The 13,699-nt window shown below is 41.1% G+C and overlaps 1 protein-coding gene across 1 annotated transcript in view; it reads left to right on the top strand.

Annotated features, from left to right (window-relative positions):
- The window catches only part of LOC139731186 (dexamethasone-induced Ras-related protein 1-like), a 37,394-nt gene extending 28,227 nt beyond the window's left edge, over positions 1-9,167 (top strand). Inside the window, exon 3 of the mRNA XM_071642069.1 lies at positions 5,939-9,167. Coding sequence (XP_071498170.1) covers positions 5,939-6,510 — 572 coding nt within the window. The 3' untranslated portion in view covers positions 6,511-9,167. The remainder of the gene's footprint in view (positions 1-5,938) is intronic.
- Positions 9,168-13,699: the final 4,532 nt, after the last annotated feature.

Here is a 13,699-nt window from a genome sequence, read left to right as displayed (position 1 = left end):
AAGAGGTAGTAGTAGTAGTACAGTGTAGTAGAAATGATAGTAGTCGTAGTAGCATTAATACTACAGGTATTAGGCCAAGCTGTCAAAATTAATGTGCTGGAGGTTGTTGCCATCACTGTTAACATCATTATCCATATTGTTAAGACCACAACAAAATCATTACCAATGTTTTTAACATAATTTTATCTCAAAGTCTTAGAGTAATAGATGCATCTCAAGTGCCAATTTCACTTTTAAAAGTCTATTACCTTTAATGCATATCTGTTCCTGCTTCCTATACAGTTAAACTCGCATAAGTCGATCTTCTCGGGACTGAGCAAAACACATCGACTTAGGCGATTTTCGACTTGTGCGTAAGTCGAAAAAAAATCGACTTAACAACAGTTACACCACACACATACATTATGTATAAATGTACATGTATGCAGTCTACTCTGGAGCCGAGAGCTGGAGAGGTGTGCCGCAGCACGGGTCCCGGCAGGGCCGCGGCTAACTTTGCATGTGTTGGCACAGGTCCGATTACTTTACACCCTTGTTAAATCTTGGGGAAGTGAATATGAACGATATTTGAGCAGTGATTGATTCCAGTTTACCATACCGTGGCTTGAAATACGTGTAGAGGTGTAATTCTGATTTACCCGTGCCCGTAACTTTCCCCTTACTTTCCGCTTTGAAAACTCACGCTTCATCCATCCACTGCACAGCGCAGACTGCAAACATACACAGACTATACACAGCCCAGTCGCTGTACGCACAAACTATACACAGCCCAGTCGCTGTACGTACGTAGCGCGACAGGGCTGTACCAGCGGACCTCCAAACACGAAGAGAGTTCAACAATCGCATGCGATCGCTTTGAATTTTGATACTTTAGATCATTTTTTGTCACCTGTCCGGTCGGGCTAGGTCTTATGTAAACAAAAACTGGCGTCTCGTGATTTTGACAGTGATTTATTGCACAATAAAATCTTATTCGACTTAGGCACAGTGAATTTAATGGTTTTTCCGTGAAAAAGTTCTTGGAATTTCATCGACTTAGGCGAGTATTCGACTTACAAAATTCGACTTGTGAGTGAATTAATACACGTAAGTCAATGGGGAAAAATCAGGACTTTTTAAAATCATCGACTTGCGCGATTATTCGACATATGCGATGTCGACTTAGGCGAGTTTAACTGTACTTTAACAATTGCGAACGAAAGGCGAGACGATGAAAGCACCGCAGTCACTGAAAACTTATAGCCACATATTTACTCTGCCTCGGTGAGTAAGTGTTTACAAATGATAAGAAGATGCCAAAGCTATGAATATCTGGGGCTGAAAGACAAGAGAAGCACAGTATCGATCAGTGTGTGTTTCTACATTCCATGCAAGTCTCGTGACTCGAGAACAAAACTTCTGCTGACTTCCTCGACCGTGCAAGTGGTGAGATCCATTATGTATGAGACCCTATCTCCTACCTGCTGAGTCAACACGACTTGCTAAGTCAAGATCAGGTCTACTCAGAGACGGAGGGGGAGAGAGGGAGGGGGAGGGAGGGGAGGTAGAAGGGAGAGAGACAACTCCCTCTCAACAATCGAGCCTTACCCAGGTTTGGACAGTCGTCTGCCGTACCGATTTTGCCGCGCATTTCGCGCCGATCTCTTTGATTTTCAAATATTGGCCGCCACGCCTCGGTGGCGCCATCTTAGCTATGTATGCGTAATCAGTTCATGGGAGGGATTCGGGGAGAACGGCGCACGGGCAGAAGCATGCGAGATCAAGAACGCGGGTTTCGTTGATATCACGTTCCTTATTTCATCAACATTAAGCTGCACGCTGTAAAGATTGAGATAGAAAACGAGAATGAGAGGGGGTTATGAAGGAGAAGGGGGGGGGGGGTGACATAGGCTGTGTGTGTATTGACTAGGGTAAAGTTACTCCCTATCCCAATAAGATTGTCGATTGGAATCGAATACAGAATCCTCGTCTGCTAATGGATGTCGGTTGTTTCTATACTTCCTGCGAACTCGTACAAATATCACATGCAAGCATGATACTCAATACATGAACAAACTCATACCAGGCCCTATACAAATACATCAGTTCATCATCATGTTGATGCATTTTGTCTAATAGGAGGGAGGGAAAGAAGGAAAACATGATAACTTAACGCCATCATTTTACGAGAAGCTATAAGAGAGAGATGGTTGTTATCAAATGATTTCTCTCTCTCTCTCTCTCTCTCTCTCTCTCTCATTTTTTGTTATGCCTCCGCCACAAAGTGGTGCCGGAGGCATTATTTACTTTTTCGTCTCTTTTGCATATACAACACACACACACACTCACACACACACACACACACACATAATCACTCATACACGCCATGAAAGATAGACATGCAAGAATTACCTTATCGTTTCCATCAGAAATGTTGGGTAGATAGTGTGTGTAGGGGGGGGGGGGGAACTCATCGAAAAAACTATACATTTTCATCATGAAAGGATGAAAGAATGTGTGCGTCAGTCTCTTTGTGTGTGTGTGTGTGTGTGTCTGTGTGTGTGTGTGTGGTGTCTGTGTGTATGTGTAAAGGAGCTGAGAAAGTCGCTTCTTCTATGAAAGCATAGCTAGCTTTAGATCTGCTACGCGGACGCAAAGACGACGCTAATAGGCCAGAAGTGGTCTTCGGCACACGCGCGAGACAGCTGCTTCCATTGTCCACAACCCTGGAGGCTGCGTCGTCTCAGCGTTCGCGTCACAGATCTAAAGTTTGCTAATAACATGATACTTGTGTATTGTGGTTTAAAGTGCAGTGCCTTCTAGAAATCCAGGGTGAGACATCATGTCAGTGATTTGCCTGGGAGGAAGAGTTCGTTGTGTGTATTATGTCTAGTGCAGTCTTTCATGAACTTCTCAAGAGGGAAGTACTCACCCGTAAGCAACCATTAGGTCATGATAATGCTATTAAAGACCACATAATACTACTCTCTCACGAAAGAGCCCGAACCCCTTTCATTACATCAAAACGTCACTGTAGTCAATCTATACTCTCCTTTTCCTCGAAGAGAGAGAAAAAATCCACACTTTCACCGATATCACTACATCAGCTCATGACCGCATTAACGGGAGGAGCGGTGACAATAGTCACGATATGATTTGTTCATGCGAAAGAAAAAAAAAAAAGAAGGTAAAACGGTGCACTTTTCTGTAGTTCTCCGCGCATAATAGCAGGATTAAATTGATGTGGTGGGAAGGAGGGGGTGGGTGGGAATAACTGGGTGAAAATCGCCAACGACGCGGATAGCGACGTCTAGATCTCTATTCGCCAGGGTTTGCGGACTGGAGTGTTTCTATTTATGGAGCTCCACTCAACAAGTTCCGGAGAGTCGCTGGCTGTCGTGTGCAGCCACTCGTCGCATCGACGGCGGCAAAAGCCTGCTGGAGTACCGACGTGTTGTGGGTAGTATAGGCTGACAGACCGTGCCCCTGTATGTACAAGAATGCGTGGTTGTCACTAACGGTTTGCCTGTCAAGGCACATTATCCCGATTGAGGGTAGGAACGATGTTCTGTCAAATGAGAAAGAATAAGGAATTATAAAAACAACAACGATGCGTGGTTCGCGTAAAGTGTTCGTTTGTTGTGATTTGTATTTCCGTCACACGCTGCGTGAAGCGTTTGGGAAAGTGCTTCCGTTAGATGTCCTTTACCAGCTTTTTGAGTTAAGGGAAAGGTTGGACGCAGCACGAAAATCTTTCCGGGGAGGCCTCGATCAGGGGTGGTCCTTGGCATACTTAATTCATACAACAGTCGTCTCAGATATATACGGGTTTATAGACGTACGGGGTTCTGGTTGTGAACTTGTGGAAAATCGTCAAGTGTTATCAGGAGTGTCGTGCGCGTGTCTTTGTGTATATATATCATTATGTGTGTGTGTGGGGGGGGGGGGGGGGCAACCAAAACAAATCTTTCAGGGAAGGATAACAGAATGCGTGTGTGTATGTATTTGTGTGTGTAGGAGTCAAGAAAATAACCTCTTCGATGAAGTAGTAGTAATGTGTGTGTGAAAGCAAGTTTACCTGGTAGTCTGAGGTGTCCACTGTTCGTATTTTTCTCTCATTGTCTTTGGTGAGCTTCTATTATCATCAAGGTTGTATGTAGGCACTTTTTTTCGGAGGGGGGGGGGGTTACGAGAGGCCATTGGTGTGCTTAATTCAAATAAAATTGATTTTTTTGGTGATTCATAATATGTGTTTGTTGTGAATGATAAATCATGCACTCAATCTAGAGGCTTATGGCATTCTCTTTGATTCAGTGTATGTTTGTGAATCTTCAACTGTTCAAGTGTGTTAGACAGGTCTTATGTTGTCAACCAAGTTTTCAGCAAGGCTTTGCTAATATTGGGAGTTTCTATCTAGCTGAAGCGTCGTGTCACATGTCGATTTGATAATCTGACTTTATAGGGGGACCTAGGAAATAATTTGACACCGAACTGCGATAGGGAAAGTGAAGTCAACGTACTTTTTTCAATCACCAATAACTTACGAATACAAGAGCCTTTGGTGTCCTTGGAAACAAATTGTACGCGGTCGTGATGCAGTCGCAACGAAATATCATGTATGTACCAAACGAAAAGAATAATAATGAAAAAGATTTATAAAACGTCCATCCGTATGCGCAAAATTACTTTTTTCCATTCGGTTGCGTTGTCTGTGCAAACTGTACAATTGCTTAGGGAATAGCGGAGTATGTACTCTTGGACACACCATAGGAGCGAGAGTTTTGTTCTTTGAAGTTTATTTTTTCTTCCCCATCAGCATATTTACCGTTTGAATTGTTGGCGGCGAATGCATGGGGGATATTGGCAAAAAACTCAGGAGTCATCTGTGTGTATACCGCCGCTCGCTAGCGAGGGATCGTGACTTTCCGACCGGCACGGACAGGGGAACTCGTACTCGGCCAGTCACAGACCACTTCAGCTTAAGTCACGCCCGGCAAATATGAACAGAGCCCGTTCAATAAACATAGTCTTTCATCAAATTCTTTCCTCGCCATGAAAAATGTATGATTTCTGCTTACACACACACACACACACACACACACAATGACCGCGGATGAAAGGTAGGGAAAGACTATACAGGATTATATCTTTAACCAATACGGTTCCAGCTTGCGATGGTAATGCTCCTACGACGGGTGTAAATCAAGCGAACGATGTAATCAACGAGAAAATGTGAAGATATTATATTAAATCATGTTGGATCGTTCTACCTGGACCGGGAATGAGAGACTTTGCTTTTATTACAATAAACAAGTGAATACATTTGTATTCCGATTTTATCCCACTCCCGAGGGGCCTTATATTTGCCTTGAAGCACATTGCGCTCATTCAGTCATATTACATTAAGTGTAACACAAGAATATTAACACACTTCATGAAGACTAGTTATATTTCTGCTTTTTTTTTTATATCCTCACAGACACATTCAACAATCGCGTAAAGTAAACCTCCACTGCACGATCCCATTTGGGGTTTAACTACTCCATTCAAATATAAGTTTTTATTTTTGAACGGATGACTGTATTCCTAGGAGTTCTGATCAGTGTCGATGACAATCATTGTTCGTATTTGCAAGAGAAAATGATTATTTCTTGGGGACACACGGATTCGGACAGATTCGGACATATACAAGTGACCGTTGCCATGAGAAGTGACAACACAAATGATATCTCGACTTTCATCATAGCATCAAGACTGAGTTTTTCCAGCTCATTAGAATGTCTTTCTAGTTGGGTTACACATCACAGAAAACAAAACCAACCAAGTAGAGGTATGCACTGCAATGTAAGCACTGTGGCAATGACCCATTGGCGTTGTGTTACGTATCTAATATGCGTCATTATTTTTTAACTTCGTTAAGTCATTTACTAATTTATCGTGATTTTTTGTCTCATTTCAGGTGATGTATTCATCATCGTCTACAGCATCGACGACAGGACCAGCTTTCAGGAGGCAGTGCGCCTGCGCGACCAGATCCAGCTGACGAAGAACACCGCCAACGGCATGAAGTGCCCGCCGATGGTCATCGCGGGAAATAAGTGCGACAAAGATGGCGGCAGACAAGTTCCACTCGAGGAGGCCAAAGGCACCTTCGATCAGACTCGGCGCTGCACTTTCCTCGAGACGTCTGCCAAGAAGTTCTACAACGTCGACGTCCTCTTCAGATCGTTGTTCGAGAACGCCCGACTGCCGAGCGAAATGAGTCCGTCGTTACACAGGAAAGTGAGCGCCAGCCACGGACCGACTTCGCTCAGGCCGAGCAGCAACGGCAAGCTGGCCCTGAGAAGGCGGCTCAGCGAGGCGTGCGGCATGGTGGCGCCGAACGCGCGAAGACCGAGCGTCCGAAGCGACCTTTTGCAACTTCGCATCAAGACTCTGAGAGGTAGCAGCATGGATGAAGAGGACGATGATGAAAGCGAGCGGGGAAGCATCCATCGAAAGCTGAGGAAAGCTATGTGCTGCATCCAGTGAATGACGAGTATATGGGAATGTGAAAAAAATATAAACCCAACAAACAACACGAGTGTGATTTTGTATTCAGATACGAGTCGTTGGTAGTCTACAGCAGGTGGGTTAGCCCAGTCAAGGTTGGAGTGGACCAAATCACTTTTGTGACGAGTAGTTCGTAGATCATAGACATTCGTGCGGATGAAACGCCAACGACCGCCTGGCAGAGCCCAGTAGTGGTCACGGCAACGCCGTCGCACTGATGGGGATCGGCCAGTGCTCATCCGCCTCCAGTTTGATGGAATTTCCTATCGGCGCCATCTCATATTGTGCACTGGATCTAGATTCAGTTGCCACGTCGCAGTACAGTATTCAGCCCGGTTTCAGACAGCAAAGAACCATTTTTACGAGGCAATACGAGGCAATACTGTGCAACGGCGGAATGCGAGATGTTACTTACAGGCGTTGTTAGCCACGCGGCAGTTCGCGGGGTTTCGTGGTTTTTTTCAAGCAGAGTCCCTAGCCTGTTGATTTACGCGCTTTCAAAGCCTTGCACGCGTGCATTTTTTTGTCATCTAGCTGCAGCTCCCTTATTTCATCAAGACACTATTCATGATAGCGAACGAATACAAGGCTATACTGACAGGTCGGATACATCTTTATCTATCTTCGTCCATATCACATCCTGCCAATGCGTCCACACGTACAAGTCACGAGTCACCCGACCCGGTCGGTACCGCTGATCTAATTAGCTTTCCCGTTAGCCTTCAACAGTGTGCGACAGGCAGAACTTACCTTAGTAACTGTCACTCGAGTATGTACCCACACACACACAAAAAAAAAACACACACACACTGGTATATGTATTCTATGTGAAATGGACAAATAAATTGCAACAGCTCTCACCATAGCGATTGACAATAATGAAAACTTTATCAGCAAAATGCCACGACGTGGTTAGCACAGCCGATACATTCAGGTTCAACGCTCTCTACGATTTGACATACTGCCATCCTATACAACTGCGAGTCGAATGCTTTGGACAATTGCTGTGGCATTCGTTTTGTAATGAAGATAGCTGTATCCAATGGACAGGAACTTGGTGTAAATCGTTATCATAATACCACATCGCCAAGAAGCCATCTCCCGACTGTAAGATTAACGGCGGTGTGGAGATATAACGGTTTCGTATGACGATGAGCGTTTTACCCGAAGTAGCTCAACTAATTGGACTGCACGAGACGTGGACGAGTAAGGAAGCGCGGACTGACGAGGCTGTTAGTGACGCTCATGACTAACGACCATCTTCAAGACAGAAGACGGAAGCGTGTGTGGATTGACGTCAGGACTTTCAGTCACGTGATGCAACTATAGGCACTGTGGTATGTTGGATAGAACTCTTGCCTTTGAAACGGAGGGCCCGAATTCGAGTCCTACCAAGTGCTTACGTCCTTGGACGAGATGTTTTCACTAAACGACGTCCCTCTTGACCCAGGTGTAGAAATGGTACCTGGCAGCACTGGCGTAACTGTAATTGCACGGCCATCTGGAGTATCAGTGCTGATTATGCTGAAGAGGCTACCCTGGGCGAGTAGGACGATATCATTATTACATCACAACTAATGACGCCACGAGACAACGCAAGCATGTCTGCAGTTGACCAGGTGCGACCCGCTCAGTAATATGCCGATTTACGCATTTTTCACCAACGGAACGGACAATGTGCGAAATGGGCGAGGTGAAGTGACGTAACGCATATGTGGATCGCAAAGGTTAAGTAATGACGATTTTACCGTCATTCATCTTCTTTTGTACTAGGAGAGAGAGCAAGAATTTATACTTTTGTAACTCATTAGTGGAACTTACATACAAATGGCACGGACGGACGAGAGACGTATTCGGCAACGTGAACACGATACATGCGCCGAATATTTGCGCATTAGTAGCATTGTGTGCATTTTGTTTTACTACGTGTGTATTGTGCTGAAGTGCACTTTCTTATCGAAATCGTAAGTTTTTGGTGACTTGGTTTTGATAAAGCAGTATGCGTGATGTTCAAGTTATACTGCTTCGGTTTGCAATGAAACAAGCTGTACTGATTTCTTTGGTTTTGTTTGTTTTATATGTCAGCACAAATCAGCAAAATGTTTGATGTTCCAGAAATTGAAGTTGCATCTAGTAATGATCTTCTCGCTATATACCGACCTTCTGTAATCAACGGCAATGATGAAGTCCACTTCAAGCTCCAAGCACTGTTGTTGCTTTTTTGAGGTATTCGCTTCTAATCCATTTAGGACTACCCTTGGTTGCATGCCTTCATCCTTCTACTCGTCATGAGAACAACCCTATATCACACGTTCTCATACTACGACCAACGAATATTATACATGATGTTATATCCCAACAGCACGTGCCAAGTTGTTGCTTAAATTGCTGATCATTGTGTACGGCGTCCCCTTTAGGATTTTTCGTTGTATATCGCAACAACACTTACAGCAACAACAAAAAAAGCAAAAAACAAACAAAAACAAACAAAACAAACAAAACAAACAATAACAAACAAACACAAAAATGAACAAGGATCGAGACAGCTGATATTGGAGCTTTAGGAACACAGAAAAAATGCCATTTGCTTTGAAATGATTGCTTTTTGCTCCGTAAACCCTCTGTTAAATTCAAACGTAAATTTCTTCTTTTGGCTAGTGATAAGAAGTCTTCCACACATCGTTTTATAAAATTCGATCTATCCATGATTGTACACAGTTTATATTTCTTGCGAAAACAAAGAATAAAACATTATTCATAATTGTCCTAAATCTGAATGTTTTTGAAATAGGGTTAATCATTTTAAATCTCTCCGAAACACACAACTGTTCTATCTTTTTCCGAAATAATATATTGGAAACGTCATCAGCGCTAATCTAATAATAAATGTTAGAGCCCGGCAAAGATTTGGTTGAAATAAACAAACAAAGAAACCGGAAAACCTATGAAATGCATTTCGCAGATTTTGACATCAATACGATACACGAATTGTATACACTGTACTAAACTTTTTGAACCCACCGTAATTTTCAAATAGAACTTCGATATCCTGGAATAAAGGCGTAACTTGCACGCTGATCTCAATATTGTGGGTATCACGATATAATTAATGAGAATTTGAAGGACATCAACGATACACAGGATGAAACAACTGCTGTCTTTTTCGTAAAATATACTCTCTAAAAGAAGTGAAAATATTCACTCTTGAAGGAGTGAATACAAAAAAGAGTGAATTTTTAGTGTAAATGTTCATTTTCACTCGTTTTGGAGTGACCTCAGGGATCACTCCAAAATCTTCGAGTAATCCCTGAGGTCACTCCAAAATGAGTGAATTTAGTGTGAGAGTGTAAAAAAGAATTTAGTGTGAAATTGGAGTGAATTTTGAGTGAAAATGTTCATTTCCAGTCAAAATTCACTCCAATTTCACACTAAATTCACTCTGTTTTGTATTCACTCCTTCAAGAGTGAATATTTTCACTCGATTTTTTTTTTTTAGAGAGTATAATACACATTCTTATTTGAAAGTCTACGTCCATTATTATCATCATGAGTGAAACGAGGTACAATCTTTCAGATCATGGTCTTTAACCGGAGACTTTACAGGTATGCTGCTCTTGTTGCCATAACGATACATTTTATTTAGCAGTTTCGCATATCTTAGCATAATCGAATAGAGCGAAGGGATCTCCAGCCTTTTTGCAGGGTGACGACAAAACAATTCATAAACTTGTGTGCCATTTAAGACCATCTCCATATAGTTTATATAACCGTATCGGTTATTTCCATACACTGAAGGAAGTACATGAAATATTCTCAGAAACATTGATGTACAATGTATTAAACCAGTGGATATGGGTTACGTTTCCAAAAGGAGTGTTTTATTGTGTAGGCATTCATCAAATCAGTAAAGCTATTCATGTAAGGTAAACGATACCATTCACAATGTTACTGAGTCATCTCTACTCGATTTACACCTCGTACTCCCCCCCCCCCCCCCCCCCCATCTCGTAAAGAGATGAAAATATAAGAATTAAACAATGTTACTGCATTATCTCTCTTCGGTATACCCCTTGTAATCAGTCTATCACGTTTTATTCGACGCCTGTCTCACAGGTGTCTAAAATTATCACAAAATTCGCAATGCATAAATTATAAGAACAACAGTGATGATGATGTCTAGGATTGCAGTGTATGCCTACTCATCACAAGATTTATGACTTGAAATTCCCTCACGCTGACTCAGTCCCTTTTCCCCTTATCCTCGTGGTTATTGGTGTCACAGGTGTTGCTGTTCAATCATGATTAAAATGACTCATGCTGTAACGAAATGTAGTCTGAGTACTAGTACTTCGTGCTTTTACCACTTAATTACCTTGTTTGGTGACAATTCTAGCTGTGATGCGCTTTTGAACCCCTGTCGAAGTGGTGTTAAGACTATCACCAACCAACATCCCTGATTTTCCGAGCGGGAAAATTATGTTGTTCTCTTGTTAACATACCTCTTTCGTCTGGTACCCGCGAAAAAACAACATGAAAAGGAATCCTTATGGATGACAATAAGCTTCTTTCCAAAAACTTTTTGCGACTGAAGTCAATTTAGGGCCATTTCTTAGTCATCCTATTTAAATATCCTCCGGTATGCACACTGTGTGCAGCTAAGGGTGTTCCGCGACTTGCACCTCTTCATAAGTAAATACTCGTAGTTCCTTTTCAAAATGAAAGGAATATTATGGTCATGCACAATTCTCTTACATGCGACCATTGGGGGCGCTAGTACCTGATCACTTGCGCTCACAAGTTAATCGTGACGATCGTAAAAGTTTGCGGTGTCGGTGTCACGAAGATAATAATGTACATTGATAAGAGGTATCTAAATAGGGCCTGATCAGCCTTGCATGATCAGTAACATACGGTGTTGATACGAATGTGCATACGTGTATCAGTTGGTATTGTGAACAGACAGATTGCTGGGTGATTTAAAGGACCAGGGAGGTACACTTGTATGAGGCAAAGTATGGGTTCTTATAAATGCAATTTGTCCTTGAATCATTGCATTACCTGCTCTATTAAAGCTTCAGATCTCAGATCAGCGACGCCATTTCATAAAAAAACACGAGTATATTCACGAATTCAAAGTCTCAGATATCACTAGTAGAAAGGTTTGATGTTTTAACCATTGATTCAGTTTACCCTCACCTGTGTGTGTGTATGTGTGTACTTGCAATTCTTTTTCAATACAAATGCCTACAGTTAAATTGTTGGCTCCTTCACACAAAGTGTATGTATGCCAAGTGCGTACATAGCGCCCCCTAGTGCATACAACTTCTCAGCACTTCAAGTTTTCAATCATAAAAAAATAATGTTGTCATGGAAAACCTTAATGTATGGAAGAACTTTGATATCAATGTAAATGAGTTGTGGATTCGACATTGATGAACTGATCCATTCGGCAACATTGGCATGAGAAATCTGCTTTCTACTGCATTTAATCGCCTTGTATGATATCTTTCTTTTTATTTTGACCTTTTTTACTATATAAGTTTTAAATCACCGATGACGTAAAGAATGACTTGAATGGATATGACACAGTTTTTTGTATATTTGCAATATGTCGTGTCTGATATTGTTCATTCCCGATTTTTGTGCCGTCTGTTGTCCGTCCAAGTTCATTAAAGCGTTCTCTATTCCAAACACTTCACGTGCCACCATCTATATTCTTTTTTTGCGTCAAAAGACTTTATAGGTATTCTCTATTCAATTTTTGTATTGTACTACGTGTATTTCACACATTTTGTGTACATCTTTTTAACTATACGTTAAATCCTCACAGAAAGGCATATATGGCTCATATACCATCTTCATCTAAAATTTTCTCCTGTCTCAACAAAGGTTTGCAGCGGGCACTTCAAAGCTTTCCAGAGGCGTGCCAAGCCGACCAAAACATGATGAACAATAAAAGTTTCAATATACACTGTACTTTTTCTGAATATCAAATCACTCCAAATAACTAAGTAAAGCAGATGATGTGACATCATGGTCTCAAAGTCTCCTATTCGCTAACACATATATTCTCATTAAATATTCAATGCAATTTTCAATTCTATGTATTTCCATTAAAAATTAACAAACAACAACAACAATCTGAGTGTTGTATGACAATATCCTCACCTTTATCTTCTATGCACTGTATGTGATGAGAATGTTTTAATGAAATGCTACACTTTCAAAACAGTACTTCTTTTTTTTCCTTTTTTCTTTTTCTTTTTTTTTTTGGTCTGGTTTTGATGGAAATGTTACTGCTCTGTTCCTTTTACTTTACCATACAAGTCAACTTGAACATGATGTGGAGTGTTCCCATGGACTAATACTTCTGCATACTCTGCACATAGCAGACAATCTTCAAGTTTTAAATAATATCTCCATTGGTGGGTGGAAAATTAGCAAATACACACCCACAAATAAATCTTAGCAGGATCTTGCCAAAGAACCTGAAATGATCAAGATCCTTAACCCTAACTTTTATGTACCTACATTATTCTTATCAATATTTTTCCTATTTATATATTTTCATGATGATGATGATGATGATGATGATGATGATGGTGATGATAATGATGATGATCATGATCATCATCTTCATTATTATTATTTTCTTTATTTATTCATTTATTCATTTTTGCTTTGGACACAGATCAAAAATCACAACAACAAATGGATGGATGCCTGGTTTAATAATATCGATGTAAATTTATTAATACTATCATAAAGAATACATGTTATGACATATAACATCTGACACTTGTTGATCTTGATAAGGAGGCAAAATTACAAGACATGGAAATCCATTGTATTGTGAATTCCAATGAGAAAGAAACAAAACAAAACAAAAAGTACATGTCATCCAGATGTAGCTCATATCTCTGGTTCCATTCAATACCACAAGAAAAAAAAAAGACAGAAAAAAAAAAGAAGCAACATCCCTTATAGTCATCCATTTGATTCGCAAAACAAATAGACACACAAAATCAGTGATGTAAGAATGCTAACTCAGATGTAAATACTGATCTTGCCTGATAAGATAACAATATCATAATCAAAAATAAGGTTGGCTACAGAGACTAAATTTCCCACTACAAAAATAAATAAGTTGTGTTATATGGTCGTGTGG

Source organism: Diadema antillarum, unplaced genomic scaffold (assembly GCF_040938485.1).
Source record: "Diadema antillarum isolate AM-2024a unplaced genomic scaffold, OU_Dant_1.0 seq00000364_RagTag, whole genome shotgun sequence".
NCBI lineage: Eukaryota > Metazoa > Echinodermata > Echinoidea > Diadematoida > Diadematidae > Diadema > Diadema antillarum.
Note: the sequence above shows the minus strand (reverse complement) of the source record. Positions and strands in the feature narration are given on the sequence as shown.